The 26,482-nt window shown below is 49.5% G+C and overlaps 2 protein-coding genes across 5 annotated transcripts; one reads left to right on the forward strand and one right to left on the reverse strand.

Moving 5' to 3' along the window:
• Positions 1–2: 2 nt before the first annotated feature.
• CASP9 (caspase 9) lies at positions 3–25,288 on the forward strand. 4 transcript variants are annotated; one of them, XR_010030621.1, is made up of 12 exons: positions 130–2,820; positions 3,720–3,939; positions 4,316–4,396; positions 4,558–4,589; positions 5,117–5,293; positions 5,967–6,056; positions 6,724–6,871; positions 7,218–7,397; positions 7,576–7,685; positions 8,309–8,741; positions 8,883–9,059; positions 24,948–25,288. XR_010030621.1 is itself a non-coding variant. In XM_063176827.1 (11 exons), exons 2-11 carry the CDS (start codon positions 2,689–2,691, stop codon positions 8,399–8,401), a joined length of 1,263 nt encoding a protein of 420 aa, XP_063032897.1. In that variant the 5' UTR covers positions 3–44; positions 1,889–2,688; the 3' UTR covers positions 8,402–8,839. The 4 variants fall into 4 exon arrangements, 2 of the variants coding, with proteins under 2 accessions (XP_063032897.1, XP_063032896.1); XR_010030620.1 differs by lacking the exon at positions 24,948–25,288 and adding an exon at positions 10,470–10,599; XM_063176827.1 differs by lacking the exons at positions 8,883–9,059; positions 24,948–25,288 and adding an exon at positions 3–44 and having other exon boundaries at positions 1,889–2,820; positions 8,309–8,839.
• On the reverse strand, positions 10,228–12,234 carry LOC134429595 (chymotrypsin-C-like). Its single transcript, XM_063176828.1, has 8 exons — positions 12,182–12,234; positions 11,974–12,065; positions 11,788–11,885; positions 11,578–11,702; positions 11,359–11,502; positions 11,132–11,277; positions 10,398–10,550; positions 10,228–10,300 (listed from the first exon to the last, which is right to left on the reverse strand). The coding sequence occupies exons 1-8, from the start codon at positions 12,219–12,221 to the stop codon at positions 10,283–10,285; spliced, it is 816 nt and encodes a 271-aa protein (XP_063032898.1). The 5' UTR covers positions 12,222–12,234; the 3' UTR covers positions 10,228–10,282.
• Positions 25,289–26,482: the final 1,194 nt, after the last annotated feature.

Here is a 26,482-nt window from a genome sequence, read left to right on the forward strand (position 1 = left end):
CGAGCTCTTCCGGGAGACCGGGGCTGCCGGCGGCGCGCTCGGAGGTGAGGGCCTGCGGAGGGGCCGCGGCGGCTCAGGGGCTGCGGCAGTGCCGTGCCGTGGGTTCGGAATGGGCATGGTGGCAGCCGTGTCCTGGGGGGCATCGGGCCGGGGAGGGGATTGTCCCGCTCTGCTCTGCGCTGGGGCGGCCTCACCTGGGATATTGAGGGCAGGTGTGGGCACCGCAATATAAGAAGGATATTAAGGTGTTAGAAGGCGTCCAGAGAAGCTGGTGAAGGGTCTTGAGGGGAGGAGGAGCGGCTGAAGGCACTTGGTCTGTTCAGCTGGAGGAGACTGAGGGGAGACTCATCCCAGTTACAGCTTCCTCTGAGGGGAGGTGGAGAGACAGACACTGATCTCTGCTCTGGTGACAGTGACAGCTGGAATGGCTGGGAATGGCTGGAGCTCTGTCAGGGCAGGGTTAGGCTGGATGTTAGGAAAAGGTTCTTCCTCAGAGGGTGGTCGAGCACTGAACAGGCTCCCCAGCGAATGGGCACAGCACAGAGCCTGCCTGAGTTCAAGGAGCTCCAGAGGACATGATGTGACTCTTGGGGTGTCCTCTGCAGGACTGGGACTCGATGATCCATCTGAGTCCCCTCCAACTCAGCATGTTCTGTGAGTCTGTTTTGGGTTTTTGCTAAGTTGTGCTTATCCAAAGTCAAAGACTTCTTTCTTGTCCCATGCTCTGGCAGTGAGGAGGTTGACTAAGGAAACGGGGAGGGAGCACAGATGGGACAGGTGACCTGAACTGGCCAAAGGGATATTCCACACCACAGAATGCCCAGTGTATCAGCTGGGGGGAGTGACTGGGAAGGAGCTGGTCTGGGTTCAGGAAGGGGATCTGACATCAGTCAGTGGATGGGGAGCAACTGCATTGTGCACCACTTGTTTTCCCCTTTATTATCGTTATTATTATTATTATTATTATTGTTGTTGTTGTTATAATCTACCATTACTAGTGTATTTTACTTTATTTTCAATTATTAAACTGTTATTTTCTCAACATGCAAGTTTTACTTTGATTCTCCTTCCCATTCCACAGGGTGGGAGGAGAAGAGAAGGGGGGAGTTGAGCAAGGAGCTGCGTAGTGCCTAATTTCCTGCTCAGCTTAACCCACCACAGCTGGCTTAGGGAATGTGTGTTGGATGAATGGGTGGTGAGGTGGATCAAGGGCTGTCTGGGTGGCAGAGCTCAGAGGGTATCATCCACTTGGAAGTCTGCAGTCAGTGGCTTCCCCAAAGATCTATACTGGGTTCAGTAGTCCAGTCTTAATCAACTTGTTTATCAACGATCTGGACAGACTGATGGAATGTACCCTTCAGCAGGTTTGGTGATGATATGGAACTGGGGAAGTGGCTGATCCACCTGAAGGTTGGGGGCTGGGTGACACACCTGGGGCACTGGCTGATCCACCTGAAGGCTGTGCTCCCATTCAGCAGGACTTTGAGAGGCTGGAGAATTGGACAAAGAGAAACTTAATGGTGCTCAACAGGGGCAATGCAGGTCCTACCCCTGGGGAGGAACAGCCCCAAGTACCAGCACAGGCAGGGGTGACCTGCTGGAGCATCTCTGCAGGGAGGACCTGGGGGTCCCACGGTCACTGAGCTGTCCTGGCCAGCAGAGTGTCCTGGGGGCCCTGGGGTGCACTGGGAGGAGCACTGGCAGCAGGTCAGGGAGTGACCCTGCCCCTGTGTCCCTCTGCCCAGCCCTGGGGGGCACAGCTGAGTGCTGTGTACAGCCCTGGGCTCCTTGCAGGGGGCATCTCCTTGCTGAGGAAAGGCTGAGGGAGCAGGGGCTATTCTGCCTTGAGATGGGTCCTCATCCCCGTCCTGTCTGTCCCTGTCTGCAGGGAGGGCTCAGCCTCTTCTCCGGGGGGCCCAGCAATGGCACAAGAACAACTGGCAGGAACTGATGTACAGGAAGTTCCATCTGAACATGATGGAAGAACTTTGCTGTGCGGGTGACACACTGCCTAGAGAGGGCGTGGAGTGTTCATCCCTGGAGATATTTTAAAAAAACCTAACAAAACACCAAAACACAAAAGGACGGAATCGTGTTCCGTTCGCTCTGGGATGACCCTTCTGGACCACGGCAGGGCTCTTGAGCCTGAGTCCGTGTGTGATTCTGGAACTCGGAGGCGGTGGCGCTTCCGGGCAGCGAGCTGCGGTTCCGGGGCAGATCTGCGGTTCCGGGGCACAGCAGCAAGTCCGAGAAGGGACCGGCGGTGGGTCCGGGCATTGAGCGGCGGCGTCAGGAAGGGACCGGCGGCGCCTCCGGGCACTGAGCGGCGCCTCCGGGCACTGAGCGGCGGTGTGTCCGGGCATTGAGCGGCGGCGGTGTGTCCGGGCATTGAGCGGCGGCGGTGTGTCCGGGCATTGAGCGGCGGTGTGTTCGTGCATTGAACGGCGGTCCCGGGCATTGAGCGGCGGTGTGTCCGGGCCTTGAGCAGCTGTCCTGGGCATTGAGCGGCGGTGTGTCCGGGCATTGAGCGGCGGTGTGTCCGGGCATTGAGCGGCGGTGTATACGTGCATTGAGCAGCTGTCCTGGGCATTGAGCGGCGGTGTGTCCGGGCATTGAGCGGCGGTGTGTCCGGGCATTGAGCGGCAGTCCCGGGCAGAGCACGGCTGCGGCAGCCCAGGCTCCGGGGCCATGGAGGAGCAGCAGCGGCGGGCGCTGCGGCGCGGGCGGGCCCGGCTGGTGGCGGCGCTGCGGGTGGAGCCGCTCTGGGACCCGCTGGAGCAGCGCGGGCTCTTCACCCGGCCAATGCTGGAGGAGCTGCAGGTGGGCCGGGGAGCGGGACACTGAGCACCGGGGGTGGGCCGGGGAGGGTCCGTGTTTCCTGAGAGCCGGGGACGGGCATGGCGGGGTAGCTCCTGCATCCCCTGAGCCCTGATGACAGGACTGAAGGGTGGCCCCCATGTTGCCTAACCCTGGTGACAGGCCTGAGAGGGGTGGCTCTGTGTCCTCTTGGGCCCAAAGGAGGAACCCATGTCCCCGGAGCCCAGTGACAGGTCAGGGGGATGGCCCCCAAGTCCCCTCACTCTAGTGACAGATGTGGGAGGGACTGTCCTGTCCAGGTCCCCTCACTCTGGTGACAAGCTCATAGGGGAGCTCCATGTCCCTTTAGTCCTGGTGACAGGCCCAAAGGGATGGCCCTGTGTCCCCTCACTCTGATGACAAGGCCTGGCATTGGTCCTTATGCAAATGTTTGAGAATCACCCCCCCCCCCCCCCCCCCGCCACTTGTTCCGCTCTGGCCAGTGCCAGGTGTAGGGGTTTCTCTTTGTGTCCCCTTCCCAAACTGATGACACCCTTAAGGTGTTCTTGTTTCCCCCCTTGGTTACAGGTGACAGGTCTGGGAGTGTTTTTACCCCATCTTACACACTGGTGACCGCCCAGGGGTGCCTTTTTGTCCCCAGGGGCCAGATTTGGGGTGCTCCCTCTCCCCCATTCCCTCTAGACCCCTCATCAGGCTGGGTGTCCCAGTGGTGACCATTGTTGTTGGAGGGAGGTCAGGGCTGGGGGTCTGGTGGGGGTCTCTGGCTATTTCCACTCGTTTTGCTGTTGTTTACCCCGTGTCCCTGTCCTGGGCGTGGATCCCACATTTCCATGCTCAGAGTGGTTGGAAGGGCTGCCCAGGCACTGCACAAACCCCTGCTCTGGGGTTTTTCTCCTCTGCAGAGCGCTGGCAGCCGAGCGGAGCAAGCCCGGCAGCTGATCATTGACCTGGAGACTCGAGGGAAGCAGGCTTTCCCTGCCTTCCTCTCCATCCTGCGGGACACCGGGCAGGGCGACCTCGCTGAGATGCTGATCCAGGAGTGCGAATCCCGGCCGGTGCCACCGCAGCTGCCAGAGCTGCGGCCCGTGGAGCTGGAGCTGCGGGAGGAAAAACAGCGTAAAAGTCAGTGCTGAGGGTGTGCTGTGTTTTTGGCAAACAGCATGGGGGGTGGCAGCTGGGATCCCTCTCACTGTGGGCAAGAGTCTAGGAAGTCATGATTTTTATTATGCTGGTAGAGGGGACTGTTGGAAGAATAATGGAATCCTAGAATGGTTTGAGTTGGAAGGTACCCTAAAGCTCATCTCATTCCATCCCCTGTCCTGGGCAGAGACACCTTCCACTATCCCAGGTTGCTGCAAGCCCTGTCCAACTTGGTCTTGAACACTGCCAGGGTGGGGCCTCCACAGCCTCTCGGGGCAGCCTGTATGTCCTGCTTTTCAGCCATGGAACCTTTTGAGCTTGGACTCATCATCTGTGTTTTTATCCCATGCCATTACAGATGTGACCCCTCATGAACGTTTGTCTATCCCAGTGCAAGCCGAGAGTGAAAGACCTCGAATGCCTCCTGTGCCAGCCCGGGGTAAGCCACATTCCACTCCTAGAGCTACAGGATGCCAAAGGCTCATTTCCAGTGTGGTGGGAAGGGGAAATTCATATGTGTTGGGAAAGATGCAAACTTTAGGAGTGTGATCTTCTTGTGGAGTGTGATGAGCTGAATCCTGTGCCTGTTTTGTGTTGTAGGTTCTGCTGTTGACAAGAGGAGGCGTGACCAGGTTAGTATTTGAGAAGGCTAAAATTGCAAAAGCTCTGTGCCTCATGGGTGACTCCAGAAAATATGTCTGGAGGAGCTGGTTCTCACTTTGTCATACCTGAGCAATTGCTCCAAGGCTGTAACAGGGCTGATGGTTTCAGAGTGGATCAGTCATTAGCCAGATCCTTCTTAAGATTACCACAGTGATAACACAAATACTTGGCTCCTTTTGGTGAGGTTTGATGATGATGCCTAGAAAATTTTCCCAGAAATTTCAACTTGCTGTTGGACATGCTACAGATAAAGCAGCAGCTGGTTTTCCACAAAGGCTTTCCCCAGTTTAGTGGGTTGTTTCTTGTTTCCAGCTGCTGATGAGGAGATGTGTGTGGAGAAAGGGTGCTTCTACCCATCCCTAGGACCAGAGTAATTGAAAAGCTGTGAAATGAGCCACTTTAAGGACTCCCATTCCTCACTGACATTGTATCCTGCTGGATTAGCCAGCAAGCACTTGGAATAAGAAGGAGTTTAATTGTAACTTGTCTCTGCCAGGATTATGAGATGAAAGCAGATCCCTGTGGACACTGCCTGATCCTCAATAACGTCAATTTCTCCAGAGACTCGGGTCTGTCCACCCGAGAGGGCTCTGACATTGACTGTGAGAAGCTGGAGAGGCGCTTCAGGGCCTTGCGCTTCACCGTCCTGACCCGGCGGGATCTGAAAACTCAGGTGAGCCTGGGTGTGTCCTGCTGACACGAGGGATGAGAGGTCAGCCCCTGGAAGCAATGGGAATGCTTTAGGGGATGTGTCTTGTGTTGGCAGCACACCAAAAACCTCCCACAAAGAAACAATGAACCGCTTGCATCCTCTTACTTTATTGTTGCTCTGCAATTGCAGATGGGGAGAGGACCTTGCACATTTTTGTCCTTCTGTGTGAATGTTGAATCCTCATTGGAATTTGTAGGGATTTGGTGAGGCTGTGTTTTTGGGATAGCTTGAACAGTTGTGTCATGTCTGTCTGTGCCATCCTTGGCTGTTACTGGGAGTGTTGGAGGGAACTTGATCACCTGAAAATAAATATGGTTCTTTGCTCACCCACCAGCTCCCGGTCAGAAACAGTGGATTTCATCAGATAAATCATGTGGAAATGTGCTTTGGTTTGTGGTGCTGTGTTGTAAAGAGTATAGAGAGGTGAGAAATCTGTGTGATTAAAGCAGCCAGTGTTAAATGAGGGCAGAGATGCAGAAACTCTCACTCTCTGCCAATGGCTGTACTCTGGGCTCATGTTATCCTGTGGCAGAGATTGACAGGATCCATGGCAGGGCAGTTAGAACAGGGCCTGGCAGTAACCTGTGGCTGACATATGATTCAAAAGACTCTCTTTGTGATGTTTTCTACACAGGAAATGGTGTTGGAGCTGCTGAAGCTGTCTCGGCAGGACCACAGTGCTTTGGCCTGCTGCATTGTGGTGATCCTTTCCCATGGCTGTCAGGTGAGTTTGTCCCATCTCTCCCTTTGTTCCTTTGCTGTGGGAAAGGGTTAATTCCCTATCCTGTGGTCTCACACAGAGTGAGAGGGAAGTGGTCTGTCAAAACTTTGTTCTGCCATTGCAGTGCATTTCAAAGAGTTACACCATTATTCTGTGTTAAAGAAAACAGGAGCTTCTCTGATGTGGTCTGATCCAATGGTGCCAGTGAACAAGTGTTTTCCATTTTGGAAGTTGGGGCTAATAATTTGGAGCTGCAGGGAGGTCTCAGTCAGCCTCATGTTGTGGTGATTCAGTCCTTCCCATTCTCCAGCTCTGACTGGGAGATGCTATTAGCAATAAAGCCTCTTTATTCCAAGTCAGTTCCTAAAGGATGAGGAGAAGCATTCTTAGGAAAATGGTGTATGGTATGTGCCCATTGTACCGAAGGATGAAGAACTCCTTTGCTGGAGGATGTGGGATATGAGTTGGATAACAGAAGTTGGATTGCTGGGTTTTAGTGCATTTCAAATGTCCCTGGATGTCCCCTCACCCTGACTTGGCCACAGGGATTCCCACAAACACCAGGATTTGTTCTGGTACCTTTATGCCATGAAGCACCTGATGGGAAATGGGCCCCCTTGGAACGGGCCTTGCCTTCCCTGTCACTAGCTCCTGCATTTTCCTCTTGCAGACGAGCCATATTCAGTTTCCTGGAGGCGTTTATGGAACGGATGGAAAACCCATTCCCATAGAAAAGATTGTGAACTATTTCAATGGGTCCAATTGCCCGAGTTTGAGAGGAAAACCCAAACTGTTCTTCATCCAGGCCTGTGGTGGAGGTGAATCTTTGTGTTGGCTCCGGTAGCGTTGGGCTGCGGAGATGTGGTCAGGCTGTGGCTTTGGCTCCCTTTCTGTTCATTGATTGCCTCTCTCTCCAACTGTCTTCTCACACCAGCTACCTCTTTTTTTATTTGTTGAGAGGCCACTCCAGCTCTTCACACACAGCGAGGAATTTTGTATAAACTACCAATGACTTTGACTCAACCAGTGCTGCCGAATGGCCAAAAAGCCTTACTTTGTTCTAGGGCCTTTTTCCTTTTCTTTCCCCATCTTTTCTTAATGTACAGCTGTGAATCTCTTGGGTGGAATGGACGTCAGGAGCTGTCTCGTTGCTGCTTTTTTCAGAACAAAGGGATCAAGGCTTTGTAGTGGATTGTGATTCCCCTGAAGAGGAAGCTCCTGGGGGTTCCTTGGAATCGGACGCGACCCCGTTTCTGGTTTCATCAGATAACATGGATGAGCCTGATGCCATTGCCAGTTTGCCCACACCTAGTGACATCTTGGTTTCCTACTCAACTTTTCCAGGTGAAACAGCCTGTGCAAATCCTTTTCTGAGCATGGGGGAATTCGCAAAACAGTTGGAGTTTCATGGCCAAAGATAGGGGCAGTTCAGGATAACTGAGCTCTGTTGGAGCACTATGAGCTTGTTGGGGTGAGAACAGCAGATGGGTTTTGGCATAACATTCTCCTTCTTTTTTTGAAGGTTTTGTCTCCTGGAGGGAGAAGTCAAGTGGCTCGTGGTATGTGGAAACGCTGGACAGTGTGCTGGAGCAGTATGCCCATTCGGAAGACCTGCTCAGCATGTTAGTGAGGGTAAATGTCTTTTTTGTTCTGCTTTTTGCTGATGAAGGAAATAGTCAGGGGTGTGATCAGTTGAGGCATGGAGGCCTATACTCAAAAAAGTAGTGAGGATATTGAGTGTTGAGTTTAGGGATGGGCTCATTGGAGGTACTGCAGAGAGGTTTAGTTACAAGGAAAGTGTCTAGCCTCAATCTACCAAAAATCATTGGAGGCTTCTCCAGTGAGAAGTAATCTTGGCAATACAGGCTTTAATCCTTCTGAAGAATTTGCTAAAAATGTCTTGGCTTGTCCTATCCAAGCTGATGGGATTTGGGTGCTCCTGTAAGCTTGTCCTGGGGTTGGAGGAGCACAGTGCACAGGGCTATGGAATAAGTCTGGCTGATAAACATCTTTCTTTGTTTGCCTTGTTGACTCAATATTGCCAAAGTTGTGTACAAGTGTAGGTGCCCCAGATACTTTTTCTGTTCTCCATGGGTAGGAGAAAAGTCCAGTGTGGAGGGAGAGAGGATGTACAGAATCACCTTGTTGTTGTTTTCTGGTTGTTGCGGTGCATCTTTGGCCACCTTGGCATGGCAGCCATTGATTCCCAGGGATGGGGAGAGCATCCCATTCCTCAGCCTCTCTTCTGTTCCCAGGTGGCACACGCTGTCTCTGCCAAGGGGAGGTACAAGCAGATCCCGGGATGTTTCAATTTCCTCCGTAAAAAATTCTTCTTCATGTGCCGCTGACACATGGGCTCCGAGCCCCCTGCCAAGCACTGGAGATTCTTCCTGTGGCTGAATGAAATCTGTGCCCACCACGACTTGGTGTCAGTGCTCCCTGTGGATTTTGTCTGTGTGTCCAGATGTTTGTCTGGAGAAATGTGTTCCACGAGCGTTGGCTTTGCCATGCAGTGGAGATGAGAGGGAGATTGTGCTGTTCCAATGGGAAATGTGGATGGAGCAGGAAGTCCCTTTGCTGGAGAACAGAGCCAGAGGAGAGCACTTCCGGCTCACCCTGACACGGCCACACTCGGCCTCAGAGGGTTTTTCTTTGCTGATCATGGTATTTGTGTCCTGTGCTGTCCAGGTAACTGATTGAGGGGACCAGGGTCTGATGTTCAAGTGAAATGGGATGAGTTTTGCAGTCAGTGTTTCTAATAAATGCAATTAAAGAGCAAATCTTTAGCTGTATTCCCTTGTCTGTTCCATCTCCTCATTGCCATTTCAGCACCTCCTGAAGGCTCCTCTGAAGTGGGAAGAGTAGGAACCTTCACTCATGTCTGTGCTGCTCTGTCTGGTCATTACCAATGTGGCTGTGCCAGCCTATGATCCTGATCCTTTTGAGGAGTCAGTTGGGAGTTACTACAGGAAACTGCTGAGGATTCATTGAAATACCAGTGCTGAGGTAAAGTTCTTAAGGAGCTGCTACCATGATGGCCTTGGGTCAGAAATCCTGCATCTGTGTTGGATTTTGAGGGGGAAAAGCATCCTTGGAGCCACCCTTGGGAGGTGCAGAGGCCTTAGGGTAGGTCTGTGCTGAGGGGTGCTTGGGGATTTGGAACCTGGGAATATCCAATCTGCTTTTGCAGTCACTGAGTATTTCCACACTCCTGTGGGAGCATTTCAGGTGCCCTGAGGGTGCTGCAGGAGGAAGCCAGGGCTGCCCTGAGCACCCCAAGGAGGGTCCAGCTAGAGCTGGAGTGTGGCTGTGGTGGCCTTGCCTGTGCTCAGGTGTTTGTGAGAACTCATGGTTGTCTTCTTCTCTGTTCCCTTTCTCCATCCCCCAGGGGAGTGGGGCTCTGGGCTGTCCTGTCCCATGTTACCCAGTTTTGTACAGAGCATCTGGGTGTGCAGGTGATCCCAGGGCTGATCCCATCTCCCCTGGACCTGTTCTCCTTCAGGAAAGGTGACCCTCCACTCTTCCCTTGTTTATTTCCCTGCTTCCCTCACTAAGAAAGCACTGGGACTGGGGTGGGGGTGACTTTGGGTACAGATGGCTCAGCCTCGTCCCTCTCCTTTCCATGACATGGACTGCAGTGGCTGCTCCTTCCCCAGGGCATCCCCGGCAGAGATGAGAACAGAGTGGAGCACTCTGGCAGCACAGGTGGTGGAGGGAGTGTGGTGGGGCTGTGGAATGACCCCCAGGACCAACCCAGTTACCTCAACACCCCCATTATAAATCTGCTGCCATCAAGTTATCAGCAAGATCCCCTGAAACACCCCAGCACCAGCCAAGACACCTAAAAACTCCTTGGGCCAACTCGGGGCCCTATAGCCCCTCCCCAAGTTCGCTAGAGACCCCCCCAGGACCACCAGGCCACATTCCAGCCACTCTCCCATCAAACCACCAGTCAAGGTTTGAACCCTTTGGCTTGGTGATGGCCATGGATCTACATGGCTGGAAGTAACTTGTGGGGAATCTCTGCCCACTTTAGGCTCCCCAGGAGCCTGCCCAGCCTCACTGCACAACGTGGGGGCTGTCCCCAGCACACAGGCAGAAGCCCAGGACCACAAGGTGCAGCCCCCTGGTTCTGCTCCATCGTGTCCCCTTGAAAGAACCACACGAGACCAGCTTAGCACTATTGCTTTTATCACAGTCAGTACTTGTGCTCCATGCTCCATGTGTCCTCAGTTCGCGCTCATTTTCTGCCAAAGAAAGACACGGGGAGGCTCATGGTGAGACCTCTGGCAGGGCAGGGGCAGTGTGGCCAACCTGCAGAGGGCAGGAGGAAGGGGCACCCACCTCGTTGATCCAGTCAATGTAGGCAGACACCCGGGTGAAGACTGTCGGCTTGTTTTTCATGTTGCATTTCAGGCCGGAGCCGAAGCTGACGATGCCCTCGACCTCCCAGATCCCATCTTCGCGCTGGCAGTTCAGGGGGCCCCCAGAATCACCCTGTGCAGACAGACAGTGTGGGCCATCAGTCCTGGGCACCCAGTTGGCGCACCCCACATAGGACCAACCACTGTCATAGACAGGTAGAAGAATTATAAAATTGCCAAAGCTGGCCTGTCATTTCTTCTGAGTGCAACTAAGCTATTTTGTGAATGAGAAGTTCCTTTAACACAACAATTTATTCTGAGGGTGAAAAACAAATGCACCTCTGTAAACAATAAGATTTGTCCCATGAGAACCCACAAAGGGAAAATGGAAACATATCTAGAGAGAGAAAATTTGGTAGACTTATTCAATAGTGCTTACCAGCCAGTGACCTGAATTTCACTGTATTGCTGACCAACTAGGTTTAACACAGTGCCTTCTGATATTTCCTATAAATATGAGTTTTGTGGATAAAGAATTCACTTTCTGCATGAAGAAAATGGAGTCTTGGCTGATTTATTCCAACACTCCACTGCAGCTCCATCCCCTCCCCTCCTGTGCTTCTCATGGAACCTGTTGCCCTGCACTGCTCCAGCACCACTCTCAATCCTACTCTGGCCTGGGGGCAGGTGCCACCCAGCAGTGCCCACACTCACGTTGCATCCAGAGACGATGCCGTCGCCGCCGGCGCACACCATGGTCTTCTTTACAGTGCTGCCCCACCAGTCCCACTTGGAGCAGGTCTCATAATCCACCACAGGCAGCAGAGCCTGCTGCAGGGCATCAGCCAGGGGCCCGTTGGCTGCAAGGACAGTCACACTTCACACTCTGCACACCCCCTGCCCGGGGACCCCTGGGGACCATCCAGGGACATCCCACTTACTCCTGACGCGTCCCCAGCCGGTGACATAGCAGGGGTAGTTGTTGGACAGGATCTTGCCAGCAGCCGGCAGGCAGGCGGCACGGACGGTGTCAGTCTCCTGCACCTCCTCTGCCAGCTTGACCAGGGCAATGTCGTTGCTACAGGGGGACATCAACCATGAGACAGCGGTCCCCAGCTTTGTTGCCCCCCGCCCACTCCTGGATATATTCCATCCCTACATGATAAGGATAGAGTTCCATTTCTCGTGGACAATTGTCTTCTCCACAGCCACGGCCACAGAACCAGGCTCGTCATCCTCTGACAGGTTCTGCTTGCCCAGCACCACACGATAGGTCTTTGAAGAGCTGCCAGGGAGAGAGGGAGTGTCAGTCCCCACAGATATCTTACCTGCATGGCACAGATGCCCCCAGCACCCCAACACCCACCCACCTGATGCAGTGGGCAGCTGTCAGCACCCACTGGGGAGCAATGAGGGTCCCACCACAAGTGTGGCTCCAGGATCCAGAGCGGCTGTACTGCAGTGAGATCTGCGAGGGCAGAGGCACAGGGTCAGGGCAGGAACCTCCACATCCCTGTCCCCATCCCTGTCCCCATCGCTGTCCCTGTGCCCCTCACCTGCCATGGCCAGCTGTGGGCTACAGCGTCTTCACCGCCCACCACACGGGAGCTCAGCTGTGGTGGCACGGCCGGCTGACCGCATCCGTAGGCTGTGGGACACCCGGCAAAGGGACATCAGAGGCTGCCTGTGACCGTGCCCAGGGCCAGGGCAGGTGCCACGGTCCTGTTCTCCCTGCCCTGACCCTTCCCCATGCCCTGCACCTACCGTAGCCCAGCAGCACGACGAGACAGATGGCTCCCAGCATGGTTGGGTCGAGCAAAGGTGCTGTGGTGGGGCCACTCACCCCTCTTATAGTGTCTGGACTGCTGGGGACCTTGGAGTGTCCCTGCCTGCTGCTGACACATGGGGACTGTCCCACGCTGTGGACACAGGGGCTTCTCAGCCCCATTGCCCCCTCTTATCACACTCATGGTCCTGCCTGGGAATGGCCACATCTGCCCCTCATGTGCTGGCACCATGCTGGGACATGGTGGGGACACCTGGCACTGCTCTGGGAAGGGGCAGAGTCCCTGCTGGGGCACAGGGTCACTCCCTCCTGGGCCAGCCCCCCATCCATGATGCTGTCAGTGAGGGGCCCCCAGCCCTGAGCAGTGACTTCCCCAGGACAGTCTCTGTCCCCAGCCCCTCAGTCCCCCAGAAATAAGGTGCTCCCTTTCCTGAAATGCTTATTGCTGGGTATCTCTGAGTCCTGTCAGTGTTTGTTCACCTTGTGTACCCATCCTTGGCACGTCTGGGTGCTTGTTCCTCGCTGCTGCCTTGGCTGTGGCATCATTGTGGGTGCTGGTGGAACATTCTGTGCTCAGGAAAGCCTGGGGGTGAGTGGCCGTTCCATGTATGACTGCCAAATGTGTGACGATTTGGGTGGTTTTTGCTTTCCTTTATGTTTTCACTTTAGATTGTTGTGATTATGGTTTGAAGATAACTGTAGAAGTTTATTTTTGGGTGTTCTTTTTGTATTTTTGTATCTTTGGTTGGTGGTGGGTGCCCCAGGACAGTGGTGGGGGCCAATGCCCACATGTGGCTGGAGAAGAGCACCTGGACATGTGTGGCTACTTCTGCCAGAGGGAGCCAGGGCCAGCCAAGAACCCCAAGGGGGTCCAGCAGGAGCCAGGATGTGGATGGAATGGCCTGGCCTCTGCCCAAGGTTTTCCAAGAACTCAGTGGCACATGTGCCCCTTTCCACATGGCCCTGTTCTGTGTTGCTACTTCTGCGCAGAGCTCCTGGGTGTACAGGTGGTGCTGATCCCATCTCCCTTGGACCTGTTTTCTTTTAGGAAAGGTAACCCTGCACTCTTCCCTATCGGGATGTTAGGAGACACAAGACAGAAGATGGCTTTCAGACCTAGTTAACATAAGAGATTTGATTACAGGATGCCTTGGCAAAAGCAAAAGGAACTTTGAAAATCAGACCTAGATTGCAGTAGGATTCCATCAGATGGCTTTACCGGAAAAAGCAAATCCCATTCAACTCTGCAAGCAAGAGATGCTGTTATATTAATATGTGAAAAACACCAATCACTTGTTTTTAGAAGTTTAAAAGTTTAATAGTATTAAAATGGTTAAAAAAATAGTAATATAATTAGAGTAATAAAAATTTGAACAATTGGGATTAGGACAATACAAGATAATAAAAACAAAGTGTTACAGACAGTCCAGGTACCTCTTTCTGGGCAAAATAAGCCTGAAAAAGGACACCTGTTAACAAAGGATTAACCCTTAAAAGAAATAAACTACTGCATATTCATACACCTCATACATGATGCATAAATTCCATTCAAACAAAGGATTCTGTCTGGTCAGTTTCAACTTCTTCCTCTTAATCCTAATGGTGTCTTCAGGACTGAGTGAGGCAGGAAGAAGTTTGTTTCTTCTGATAAGAGAGCAATGAATTATTTTTCTCTGAAAGATTTAGGTGTTCTGTGGCTGCTATCTTGGTGTGAGTCCTCTCTTAAAAAAAGTATCTTACATATAATAGTTTCTATTTTAACATTATGCTATAACCTAAAACTATATTTAACACACTACTTAAAGAAATTAATACAGCATAACTTTCTAACATAACACATATAATATTCATTTCAATATTTACAAAAAGCCAATCACAAAATATGCATTTTTCACATATAAGTTAGTGTATGTGATTTTAACCTAATCATTGTAGTACACATTACTAGTCTCCCTAAAATAGTATATGTGTTTGTATGCCACAATGAAATCGGATTCTGATCACCGAGTCAGTCTCCCTGTCTCTCTGCATCGCTGACAATTGGTGCCTCCGTGTGAGGAAATGAACTGGCCTCAATGGCAGCAGTCGGTGAGCCCCTTGAACTGATCTTTGTCAGAACCCAGGATGTTCCTATGGCTGTCCTGGATGGCTTGAGACCCTGACAGGGGGCTTAGAGATATTGGCACGGAGTCAAAAACACCTGTGGCTTCAATTTTATCCCATGGTGTTGTGGTGTGCTGTAATGTCCCATTTTGGCCTTCCAGGTCCCTTCCCCAGGTGTGCCTATACCTCTCTCCCTTCCCCCTTGCCCCCATGCTGAGTGAGTCCTGTCAATCAGGCTTAACATTCCAGCAAGGCGTCGTGTGGTTGGTCAAGTTCAAAGGATGCCCCTATGCCCAGAGGTCATTGGCCTATCTGGGTGTCATCTTCCCCTGAGACTCTGCCCCTCTCACCTGGTTGGTGGCTCACCTGTACCTCCCCTCCCCCTGTCCCTGAGCTTAAAAAGGTGATCAGACCATGCGGCCAGGTTCTGTTGGAGCAGTTGCTCATGTTCAGACCTCTGTAACCATGGAATAAACCTCTGGACATTAAACCCTCCAGCAGAATCCTCTCCTTTTTCTCTTCACCATCGCCTGAAGCTATTCCTCCTGAGGTAAACGGGGTTCCTAACAAGCCTGGACTTGTTCAGTGCCCAGCTGCAACCACCAGCAAGCCAAGGTATCTCTGGGGTGATACACCACAGCTGCTGCCTTTGGCCCAGCAGCGAGGGTCAGACTGGCCCAGGCACAATCTAACTGGTAATATTGGGAGCCTTTTTCCAATACCATGGAAACAATTACCAACTTTGTATGAAGATTTACAAGCCACAAGAGTTCGAGTAGAATGATAGTTAATTTGTCACAGTGTGAAAAAGTAGAATTTTGGTGATTCAGAATGGGGGTTCAGGAGGAAAGATGGAGGGATCTGGGCATGTCTTGTCCTTCTTCTTCTTCTTCTTGTCCTTCATCTTCTGCTGTGATGGTGACACTGTTTGATTTGTTTAGAATAGAGACAGACTGTCTAACATAGGTGATAGGTATTGGAAAATTATTGTAAATAAAGTTCTTAGTATAAAAAGCTAACATCACCCCAAGGGCGGTCAGTGTGGCACGAACTGATCTGCTCGACAGATCTCAGCAGGTCAGAGGAATGTAACAGATAAGAGAAAATAACCTTGAAAAGCAGAACTGACGAATCCCGACTTCTTCGGTCACGGGCTGGGAAAAAAGCGACTTTCTAATACCTTGGGAGCCATTTTAACCACAGAAACCCAAGAGATCGTGGTGGTGAGAGAACTGTATCTGGGCCCACAATCACCTGTCTGCTGCGACTGAGCCAGGGGAACTAAAAAAAGAACTAAAAATGGGAAAGGAAATGTCCAAAGAGAGAGACATCTATGAAACCATGCTCGCCCTTCTGGGCAGGCATGACTCCCCCATGGCAAAGCAGGACCTTCGGTCACTTTTACTCCCATCCTGGAGATTGCATTTTAAGATGTTGAAAAAGCAAGAGCGGCCCGATGCTGCAGGCCCCCTCCCCTACTCTGTCTCTCCTCACTCTGAGTCTCCCCACCCACCTGAAACTTAACTCATTTGCTTCTCCTGTGTTGTTCTCATGTGGAATGTGTTTGGAGATTGTTTACCCAAGGTGATTTCTTGATTAGACTCTGGTGTGAGTTGTCTTGACTCAATGGTCAATTACGGCCAGGCTGTGTTGGAACTCTAGAAAGAGTCACAATATCTTTTTAACATTCAGTAAATATCTTTGTATTCTTTAGTGTAGTATAGTATAGTACAGTATAGTATTCTTTAATATAATATAGTATAATAAAGTAATAAATTAGCCTTCTGACAACATGGAGTCCTCCTCACCATTCCTCCTGGATGTCGGGAAAAAATATTTACGATTGCCCAACTCATCTTTTCCCTGGCAGCACCGCTATCTGCATCCCTGATAACTGAAAAGAGGGAGAGGGGTTTTGGTTCTACAGGGCTCCCACAGATTTTTTGCTTCCACAGTTCTCAGCATCCCACATGCCAACACAAAGTGACTCTGAAAGGCAGAGACACTCCTAACAGGATTCATTGATACAAGAGCCAATGTGACTGTTATCTCAAAAAGCCAATGGCCCAGTGAGTGGCCATTAACTCTCTTGTGTGGGTGGGAATAGTGAAAGCCTGCAAAGCTAACACTCAGTGCAAATAACAGGGCCTGATGGGTGGACAGCCACAGTTAAACATTTTGTGCTGCCTGTCCCCCTGGTTTTATGGGAGAGGGATATGTTAACACAGTGGGGAATCTTCATGCATTCAGATTTTGTATAGGAGTCACTGGGGACACTCACAACCCCATAATGGTCCCTGGCTGAAGAACCCCAGGCACTTTGAAGCATTGGAAGGTATAGGGGCCTGAGTAAATATATGTATTGCAGTAAAAGATCTCTGCATTGTATGAGTGATCCTGCCCCGATTCTAGTTATTGTAAATGGGCTGCGGCTGCGATGCCCTTAATTGGGCGGCAGCTGTAGCCCGTGGAGGTAGCTGGGATAAAAGGGGGTGAGGCAGCCAGGGAGAGCTGGAGAGGAGCCCTGACTGAAAAGCAACAACACTGCTGTGAGAAGGTATGCGACTCTAGAAATAGGATAGCAACGATATGAATACAACAATTGGTGATCCCGACGTGATAGAGACACGCAGCCTGAAGAGCTGTGATAGAAGATAGGACAGCTGAGAGCTGTGGTGGCCTGGGAGCTGGGACAGAGAAGACAGCCGAGAGCTGTGGCAGCCTGAGAGCTGGGACAGATATGTAGAAGAAAGAAGCAAGAGCTTTGAATCAAGGAGCTGTGACAGTAGAGAGCTGTGAGAAGCATGGCCTTTGAGGAAAGGAGCCTGAGAAGATCTAGGGAAATGTATGTATGCAAGACAGCTGAGAGCTGTGGCAGCCTGAGAGCTGGGACAGAAAGATCAAGGGATATGTATGTATTCAATGTATTCAAGAAAGCTGAGAGCTGCGGCAGCCTGAGAGCTGGGGCAGATATGTATATTGTAACTGTGTAATTGAAAAATTGTTAAAAGAACAGGGGGAAATATAGGGACCTGAGTAAATATATGTATTGCAGTAAAAGATCTCTGCATTGTATAAGTGATCCTGCCCCGATTCTAGTTATTGTAAATGGGCTGCAGCTGTGATGTCCTTAATTGGGTGGCAGCTATAGCCCGTGGAGGTAGCTGGGATAAAAGGGGGTGGGGCAGCCAGGGAGAGCTGGAGAGGAGCCCTGACTGAGGAGCAACAACAACACTGCTGTGAAGAGCTGTGTATGAGAAGGTATGTGACTCTAGAAATAGGATAACAACAATATGAATACAACAGGAAGGAGCAACCCAGGTATCAAAAGCCACAGTTCATACAGATCTAAAGCCCTGAGGGATACCTAGCCCTGGTCAAACTGGTATATTACCAGTTGCTTGTGGTTTTTTAACAATGTATTTTGTTGTTCATTTTAACAATGAATTTTTCGGTACAGCCATTTAATACTATATAACTAAATATTTTTTATTTTAGCCTTCAATGTTTATATCCCATTACTCTTACTAAGCTGTCACAATCCGTCCTAGTGAATGGATGATGTGGTGGTTCATAGGAGTGATCTCAAGGTGCAAAAGATCCGACACGGTACAAGGGGGTTTGCAGTAATAATCAAAACAAATGCACCTTTATTGAATGACCACAGCAAAATGTGATAGAGGGATTAAGGGAGAGAAAAAGATAAAGAGAGAGAGAGAAGAGAGGGAGAGGGGGACACAGCTACCAACGCAGAGACGAAGTCCTTTGGTCCAGTCCAGTCGAGGATCCACCTGTTATGCTGGGGAGATCTCGAAATGTTTAGCTAACTCAGAGGTTTTTATTATGATAATTCTATTGAAAATTGTGAGGGGTGGGGGGGGAAGCAGATACAATGAGGAATAGATGTAACAGGTAGTCTGTTCTGAACAGTAAATGAGAGCCATTGTTTTCCTGGTCCAGTGGTCACAGCCTGCAGGCAAACATCTCGCTTTGGTTAGCTTTGGTCCCCCATACACCTCCTGCAGGCTGAGGGTTTCAGTCCCAGTCCTTGGAAGGAGCAGAGGGGCCTTTTCACATGGGGGTTTCATGTCTCAGTCCTTGATGGAGAGGCTCCTTCCATCTCAGTCTGTCTGTCACGGTGGTTGTAAAACAGGTGAGGATCTTCTGTGGGACACACCTGAAACTCAGGAGAAGTCCAGCCAGGCGGAGAGGTGGGACAGCTTCCAAGGCTATTGTTGCAAATGGGGCACTGTGCTCCCCCTTCTTAGCATAGAGCAAACAACACCTCTGAAAACAAATAACACTGCTTTCAGGTCTCAGGGCCTTTGGCGAGTGACTTTCTCCTTCAGAGCCAGAGATTCTAGACGGTGGGGGGGTCTTCTCTTCAGTGGTCCCCCAATGACAATCATGAGGCAGATGAGGGAAAATTCAGACAGACTCTCACATAAGCCAAACTTAAATCTATCCTACAAGCAATATTTAGAGCTGCTGCAGGGGGTGCAGCCACCCCTTCCTGGCACCAGCCAGTGTTGAGATTTATCTTCTAATTTTAATAACTTGTGGTTTTTCACAGGATTGTTACTAGAAAAATTCAAAGGTGCTTTTATGGAGGTGGTGTTTTCTTACATATTAGTAACATAGCAAACCTGCATAGTTCACTGAGAGTAATTAGATAAATTGTAAATTCAAGAATCTTTAGCTGACATTCAAGACAAACTTTGAACTAAATCTTCAGTAATTACTTCAGACTTAACTCCACTGTCAGCTTTATTAAGTGCTTGCTTTTTACTTCATAGTTCTAACAACATAATTTTATTGTAAATATTTCAGTACAGTTGTTTACTTGCATGTTGTTTACTTTGATGTTGTGAAAAATGCCATTTTCTTGTGTTATAATTTTAGAAGTTTAATAGTAATAAAATAGTAATGAAAATAGTAATAAAAATTAGGACAATAAGAGACAATAAAAAGCAAAGAACTACAGATGTCTGGGTGCCTGGCATTCTGCCAAAAGGCACACCTTGCTAACAAAGGATTACCCCGTAAAAGCAATAGCCTATTGCATATTCAAATATCTCATACATGATTCAAAAATTCCTTTCAAACTAGGGTGTTTCTGCTTAATTTCAGCTTCCCTCCCCCATCTTGTAAATCAATCTTCTTTGGTTCCTCAAAGTCTGGGCCTTCCTGATAAGGAGGCAATAATTATTTTCTTAGGATCTTGTTCTCTGTTTGCTTCTATCTCTATCTTTTCCATTCTTTGAGCTAGTTACAAAAAGTATCTTACATCACAGAGTTTCTATCTAATATTATGCTATAGCCGAAAAACTATATTTACCACACTACTTAAAAGGGATTAATACAGCATAACTTTCCAACATAACACATATAGTATTCATTTTAATATTTGCAAAGAGCCAATCATATAATATGCATTTTTCACAATGTTTAACTGTTTGACAAATTTTCAGTAACCTTTTTGTAATAATAGATTTTAAGTAAGTTAATTCTAGTTAAGATTAATTTTTGTTTAGTCTCAGTGGTGCTAACTTTAAGTTCTTTTAGATATATTTATTAAGGTTAAGTTTCAGTGAAGTTGATTTTAAGTTTTGTTGAAGCTTACCTGTTTGAATTACTTTTGCTAATACATTTGCTATAGAAGTGAATCACATAATGCCTGAATGAATTTTTGTCAAAATTTGCTCATTTAAATTACAAGATACAACTTTTTTACTATAGCAATAAGAACAATTTTTGCTATTTTATTTTTTTATAAGTAGTACTGGAAAATGAGTCGCCATATTATGATTGCTATTAGTTGTGGGTTATTTAATGCTTTATTTTTTATCTTTTTGCCTTAATGTCATATATGTCTAGGAAAATATAACCTCAATTTCTTAAAGACTTCAATTATAACCTGAATTTCTTATCTGAGTTCCTACTGATGTATTAGTAACTCTGATTATGCTGTTAATCTTATGATATCAATTCACTGACTTTTATAACAAGCATTACTTTAATAATTTGCTATGTGTCTATGTTTACCTGTTTAACTACTGCTAAATGACAAAACCAGCTACTTTACAAACCTTCATATATCTCTGTATAGCTATATATAAGACCTATATTATTTTTCTAACTACTATTACTAAGAGGTTTCTAAAATAAAGAGATTTTTCCACCTATAAGCCTGGACACTTGGTCAAGTCCTTGTTTTAACTAGTAGAGAAATTTTTCTACACCAAAACTATACTCAAGTAATTTTGACTTGCTGAATTTGGACCTATAATAGCTAAATCTCCGTTTAAAGTGAACTTGAAATCATACCTGGGAATGATTTTTAAAGCTCTCACTTTAAAAATCTAAAGCTTGCCAAATAGTACAGACTCTAAGTAATAGTACAATATTTAAGAAATTGGTAACACATTGTTTTAAATTGCCCTTCTATTTTTCACGTGCTACTAATTGTATCTATTAAAATCAGATTCTGATCACCGAATCAGTCTTCCCCATCTCTCTTCATTGTTCACACTTGCCCTTCTTTATTTCCCCAGTTCTCTCACCAAGGGAGTCTTGGGACTGGGCTGTCCCATGGGCTGGGGATGCAGGGAGCTGGTGATTGACTTTGGGCACAAATGGCTCTGTAGCAAGCTGAATTGCTGCCAGCATAATCCAGGGTAAGGAAGCAAAAAGGACCTTTGCGTAATATCCACAGGTGTTTTATTCAGCTGCGCGGTGAGATGATCAGGTCCCAGACACATGCACATAGAGGGTCTGGCTTTCTTTCTGCAGGAGCCTGGGGGCTGACCCTGATCTTGGGGCAGTACTAAGATAAGGGCCAATCAGGGAATAGGGAAGGAGTGGCTCAGGGACATAGGGACGGACATAGGAACAGGGGAAAGAGCCAATGGGGTCTAACAGCTTTTTGAGGGAAGTTTCTTGTGTCTCCCTAGACCAGGGAATGCCCCCCTCCCCAGGGTCTCCACAATTTCCCATTTTTTATATTATTAAGAAAGCTTCTCTGAAGGATCAATTGAATCAACACAAAATGACAAAAACAATTAAAAGTGCTCATAAGACAATTTTCAAAATGCAAGCAATTCTGAGTCCCCAGTGTCCAAACAGATTTTCTTAGAGCTGACAGGAGGGATGCGGGATTTTCTTAGTATGGCTTATCAGGAAACCAAGTCAGGAGAAGGTTCCTTCAGCAGGGACTGGTTCTCTGCCACCTGGGGCAGTGTTGTTGGCAGTCATTGGCTCTGTACAAGGTAGTGTAGGTGGTGGAGTGTCTACTGGAAACCCCAAATAGAAATCATTAACTTTAAGAAAAAGATGGTTACTTTAGGGAAACTTTCTTTTCTTTCTCTCCCAGTCACCCTCCCTCTGGTATTATGAAGGAACTCGGCGGAAAGGGTTTAGTGGAGGGAGACCATGGAAGGGGGAAAAGGTGGTAGGAATTTGTGGGAACATAAAAAGGGGTAATAGGACAATGGAAAGGCAAAGGGGAAAGTGGGAGGAGGGCAGGGAGGCCACAGTAATTGGGGAAAGGTATTAGAAGAAGTGGGACTTACTGAACTGGAAGGTTCTTTCATTGTGGAGGTGGGCTCTTGGAAGCAGGATGGCTCATCAGTGTTCTGTGCTCTTTCAGCTTTTAGACTGTTGCTGGGGCTTGGTTGTTGGTTTTGGATTTTATTTCCTTGGTAGGAGTGTGGAGGACTTCCATGGCGTGGGTAATATTTCACAGGTTTACAGTTTGGTGCATGTTTATTACCTTGCACTGGAATTCCACCAGGTCCTGTCACATCAGCTGCTTGGGGGCCTTTTCTTCCTTGTATTATATGAAATTCCACAATTTCTCCATCTCCTAGACTTGGAGGTATTTCTTGTGGTTGTTCTTTTTTATAGCAGTCTGATGAAAAAACTCATTTTCTTTGTTATCATACCAGGTGATGAAACTGTGTTTTTTACATTGAACCATTTTACTGTCCCCAAAACATTCATGGCAAGGACTTTTTACTTCTGCCAGTGGGTTTGTGTTGGTGTTGCTGGTGCTGGATGTGCTGATGTTGGTGCGTTGGTTGGTTGGTGCGTTGCTGTGTGGGGTTCATCATGCTCCCGGGGCTGGTGGCCACACTGAGACCTGGCTTTGTCTCAGGGGTCTCTCTCAGCTGATGCCCACGGGTGCTGCTGGCACAGGGCTTCAGCAGTGGTGCTGGCTCTGCAGGCAGGTAGGGGGTGGCGGTTTCGCTGCCAGGTCTGCAGTTCTGAGCCCTCCCCCCGGCAGGGCTGCCCGCCTGCTGGTCTCACCCACCCTCTGCCCCAGTGCTGTGGGCTGCTGTGACCTGGGCTCGGCTGCGGGTTTTCTGCTGAGGCAGCTGTTCAGTGTGAGTGGGGATGGCTCTCGCCACCCATGCTACATCTTGTGGTGCTATAGCAACTGAGTTAAACACATCCATTCTTTGTTTTCTGTCCTTTCCAGAAATGCAAGTGCCCGTGGGGTTTCTTTCCCCTTCGTTGTAAGAAACTGGTGCAGCTTTACATTGCTAATCAGATGCCACTCCTTTGATCTCCCCTCCCTCACTCCTGAGACTGTGGAAGCTGTTGGAGGAGGTGTGTGGACTAGAGGGTGGAAGGGGAGACCCCATGGCCATTGCTGTGCGGTCTCTGCCATCTTGAGCATGTGAATGCAACCACATGGCTGTGGCCATACAGTGACAGCAAACCTGGGCATCAGGAGTAAAGATGGAAGAGCTTGGAGAAGGGGTTTTCAGCTGGGATTCTCCATTTTTTAACTGTACCTCAAGATTCTGAATGCATATCATCATCATATTAAAAAAAGGATAGAATTCTTTATGGACTTCTTCAGGTCTTAATTTTTCCCAAACTACTTCTAGAAAGTCATTGGTTAGGATTATGTTCCATGAAATATAAGTAAAATGTTTAAATAACCAGTGTACAAAACACTTTAACTCCCCCTCTGCAAAACCAAAATCTTCTTGAAGAAAAGACTTTTTAAGGTGGAGGTGAGCTTCTTGTTCTGGTGAGTGAGTGTTTTTTCCAGTGAGTGTTAACCCAGTCTCTTCCCAACACCCAAGAGTGAAAGGAGGAAGGAACTAAAATTTCAAACTCAACACACTGGGGTAAGACAGCAAAATTGTTGGGCTGGTGTAGTGCAGATATTTTCTAGGAGAAGAGGTCCCTGTTCGGGCGCCATTTGTAGTAGGCTGAATTGCTGCTAGCATACTCCAGGGTAAGGAAGCAAAAAGGACCTTTGCATAATATCCACAGATGTTTTATTTAGCCACGCTGTGAGATCATCAGGTCTCAGACCCACACACATGGAGGGTCCGGCTTTCTTTCTGCAGGAGCCTGGGGGCTGACCCTGGTCTCGAGGCAGTACAAAGATGAGGGTCAATCAGGGAATAGGGAAGGAGTGGCTCAGGGACATAGGGACAGACATAGGAACAGGGGAAAGAGCCAATGGGGTCTAACAGCTTTTTGAGGGAAGTTTCTTGTGTCTCCCTAGACCAGGGAATGCTCCCCCAGGGGCTCCACATGTCTCTGTCTTGTCCTTTTCCTTCTTCCATGATGTGGACTGCGGTGGCTTGTCCCTTCTTGGGACATCCTGGGTGGAGGGGAGATAAGAGCAGGAGTTCTGCAGTGGCTTAGCTGTGGTGTTGGGGTGTGTGGTGGAACTGGAGGAGAGTGGGGGCTGAGGGAGAGATGGGGAAATGCTCTTTTTGGCTTACTACATGGGCCCCACTGCTTTTCTCCCTCCTCCTTGCTGGATGCCCCTGAGGGGAGCCCAGGACGTGGACTGGCTCCATGGGTCAGGGCAGTGCTTCCCTATGCTCTGTGCCATCAGCATTGGGATGCTGCTCAGTGTCAGGGGAGTTTGTTCATGTGTCCCTGGGCGTCCCGAGCTCTCATCCCCAGGAGTGGGTAAAGATCACGAATAACTTGAAATTTTTATGTAAGGGATTGTATGAGTACTTATAATTCAACAGTGAAGTAAAAGTAATGAATTTCACAAAGTTTGTTCTATTCTTTTAAACTTCCCCTTATTCTCCCATATTGTTAAATACTTAATAATGGACACATCCTATAGAGTCTACATAGGATGTTAGCCATTTAATAAAAATAAATCTTACACTTTTTTAGGTTAACCTGTAGATTTACTGTGTCAGTTATAAATTATATGAAGAGAATATAACAATAATTGACAACATATAACAAATATTCATTAAACTCTATGCAGCCATAGAGACTAAAAGTAGTTGAGGCTGAAGTCAGTTGGTTTGTTCAGCTGGAGGAGACTGAGGTCAGACCTCTCTGGAGGCTGCAGCTCCTCCCGAGGGGCAGCTCTGATCTCTGCTCTCTGTGACCAGGGACAGGACCCAAAGGAACGGCTGGAGTTGTGGTCAAGGACAGACTGGATGTTAGAAAAAGCTTCTTCTCCCAGAGGGATCACAACTCTTCACCACTTCCTGGGCAGGGCAACACTGGTTATTGGGGTGACACACACTGTGGGAGGATGCCCATGCCTGGCTGGTTGGGGCAGGGCTGACGCCCCAGCAGAGAGCCTTGTGGCACTCTGGGGCCTTTTACAGGGCTCCTTTGTTGCCACACTTCTCTTCACAGAGGAAAGCAAGGCCCAATTCTTCCCAGGAAGCGTGTCCAGAGATCTTCGTGGAATGGGTGGGAAAAGCCTCTAGGACCCTGCAGGACCCCGATGCTGGATGCTGCCGCCTGCTTTCCCCTGAGAGAAAGGTACTACCCCTTTCCTAAGTCTCCCTAGGCGGAGACCCGGTCTTTTCCAACCATGTTTATCCCCCGAGCCTTGGAGGCAGGGGTGGGGGGAAACTCTTCTGGCAGACACTGCCCGATTGGGTGGGCTTTGACTTGGGAAGACGTGTGTGGACATGAGAACTCAATTTTCACGGGGAGAGAGATTCACTTTGGAATTCTGGGAGGTCATGCTTCGTGACCATGGAGTTCTTGTGCCCCAGCAAGAAATTTATGAGTTTTTTTGGCTGGGCCAAACGCCATGGGCTCCCCATGGGCATGAATTCCTCCTGGGACCCCCCAGTGTGGAATGCCCTGGGTGCTTATTTTCTGAGGCATTTCCAATGGACTCGGTAGCTGCCGACCTGGGAGCTGCTTTTCGTATTTGTGAGAGGGGACCACCTTCATTTCAAGAGCATTTCTGACTTTGTGGGGGCCTCAGGCAGGGATGTGGGGGGACGTCTCCCCCTGCGTGGGGATCCACCTGCCCACCCTACCATGGCTGGTGGGAGAAGAGACTCTTCAAGGACAGTCGCCACCGCTGGCTTGTCCCCCTGCGCAGAGCAGGGAGAGGAGGTTCTGCCCAAGGTGTCGGTGTAGAGTTTTTCATCTGACTCCCTGGAGCATGTGCAGGGGCCACCTCCTCTGCCCCTCCCAGGGCTGAGGGGGCCGCCTGCTGCTCCAGTGGTGGCATTGCTGCCCCTGCCAGCCCCACCTGCCACCCCACCTTCAGCACGGTCCATCATGGCTCCAACCATGGTGGCCTCGCCCTTGCCTGCCATGCTGGTGGGAAATGTTGAAGCTGGAGATGATCTCCAACTACTCCCACTGCCTCCCGCCAGCCCGGCTCCTATTCAGGAAGAGGTTGAGGATGGCGACCAGCCCACAGAACTTCCCCACATGCCTCCCGCAGCTCCACCTCCAGTGGCGGCTGCCTCAGTACCTGCACACAGCTCACCAACCCCTCCCTCAGCAGAAGAGCCTGTGCTGGAACCACCCGACCTGGAACCAAGAGAGACCATGGCAGGGCTTCCTTGTGCGCTTATGCCGCTCCTGCAGCTGATCCTGCCGCCCCTGCCATGCCCAGCTGCAGCTGCTGCAGCGCCTGAAACCTGCCCAGCTTCCCCCCTGAGTTTTTAAGGCTGTCTCGAGGCTGCCCCTGTGGTGAGAGCTGGGACTGAGGAAAGGGATGCCAGCCTGTCCCCCAGGGGAGGCACGGCTCGTTTGCTCACAGCCGGCGCCTCTCGGCTGAACACTTTGAAACTCAGTGTTTTCCTGGGACAGGGTATTGTTATAAATTATCAAATCAAGAGCCAAATTTATAAGAAAATTTAGCAGACTTATTAATTTGTCTGCGAGACCGAATTTCGGTCGTCAAAAACCACCACAGC

The sequence above is a fragment of the Melospiza melodia genome, chromosome 26, assembly GCF_035770615.1.
Source record: "Melospiza melodia melodia isolate bMelMel2 chromosome 26, bMelMel2.pri, whole genome shotgun sequence".
Taxonomy (NCBI): Eukaryota; Metazoa; Chordata; class Aves; order Passeriformes; family Passerellidae; genus Melospiza; species Melospiza melodia.

What these genes read in the sequence shown, in the direction of transcription:
- CASP9 (XM_063176827.1), top strand. Translation starts at nt 2,689, where the DNA reads ATGGAGGAGCAGCAGCGGCGGGCGCTGCGGCGCGGGCGGGCCCGGCTG. An exon ending in GGAGGAAAAACAGCGTAAAA is followed by an intron (nt 3,940 to 4,315) that starts GTCAGTGCTGAG and finishes ATGCCATTACAG; the next exon opens with ATGTGACCCCTCATGAACGT. An exon ending in TTCCTACTCAACTTTTCCAG is followed by an intron (nt 7,398 to 7,575) that starts GTGAAACAGCCT and finishes CTTTTTTTGAAG; the next exon opens with GTTTTGTCTCCTGGAGGGAG.
- LOC134429595 (XM_063176828.1), bottom strand. Translation starts at nt 12,221, where the DNA reads ATGCTGGGAGCCATCTGTCTCGTCGTGCTGCTGGGCTACG. An exon ending in CGTCGTGCTGCTGGGCTACG is followed by an intron (nt 12,066 to 12,181) that starts GTAGGTGCAGGG and finishes GGTGTCCCACAG; the next exon opens with CCTACGGATGCGGTCAGCCG. An exon ending in CCCACAGCTGGCCATGGCAG is followed by an intron (nt 11,886 to 11,973) that starts GTGAGGGGCACA and finishes CTGCCCTCGCAG; the next exon opens with ATCTCACTGCAGTACAGCCG.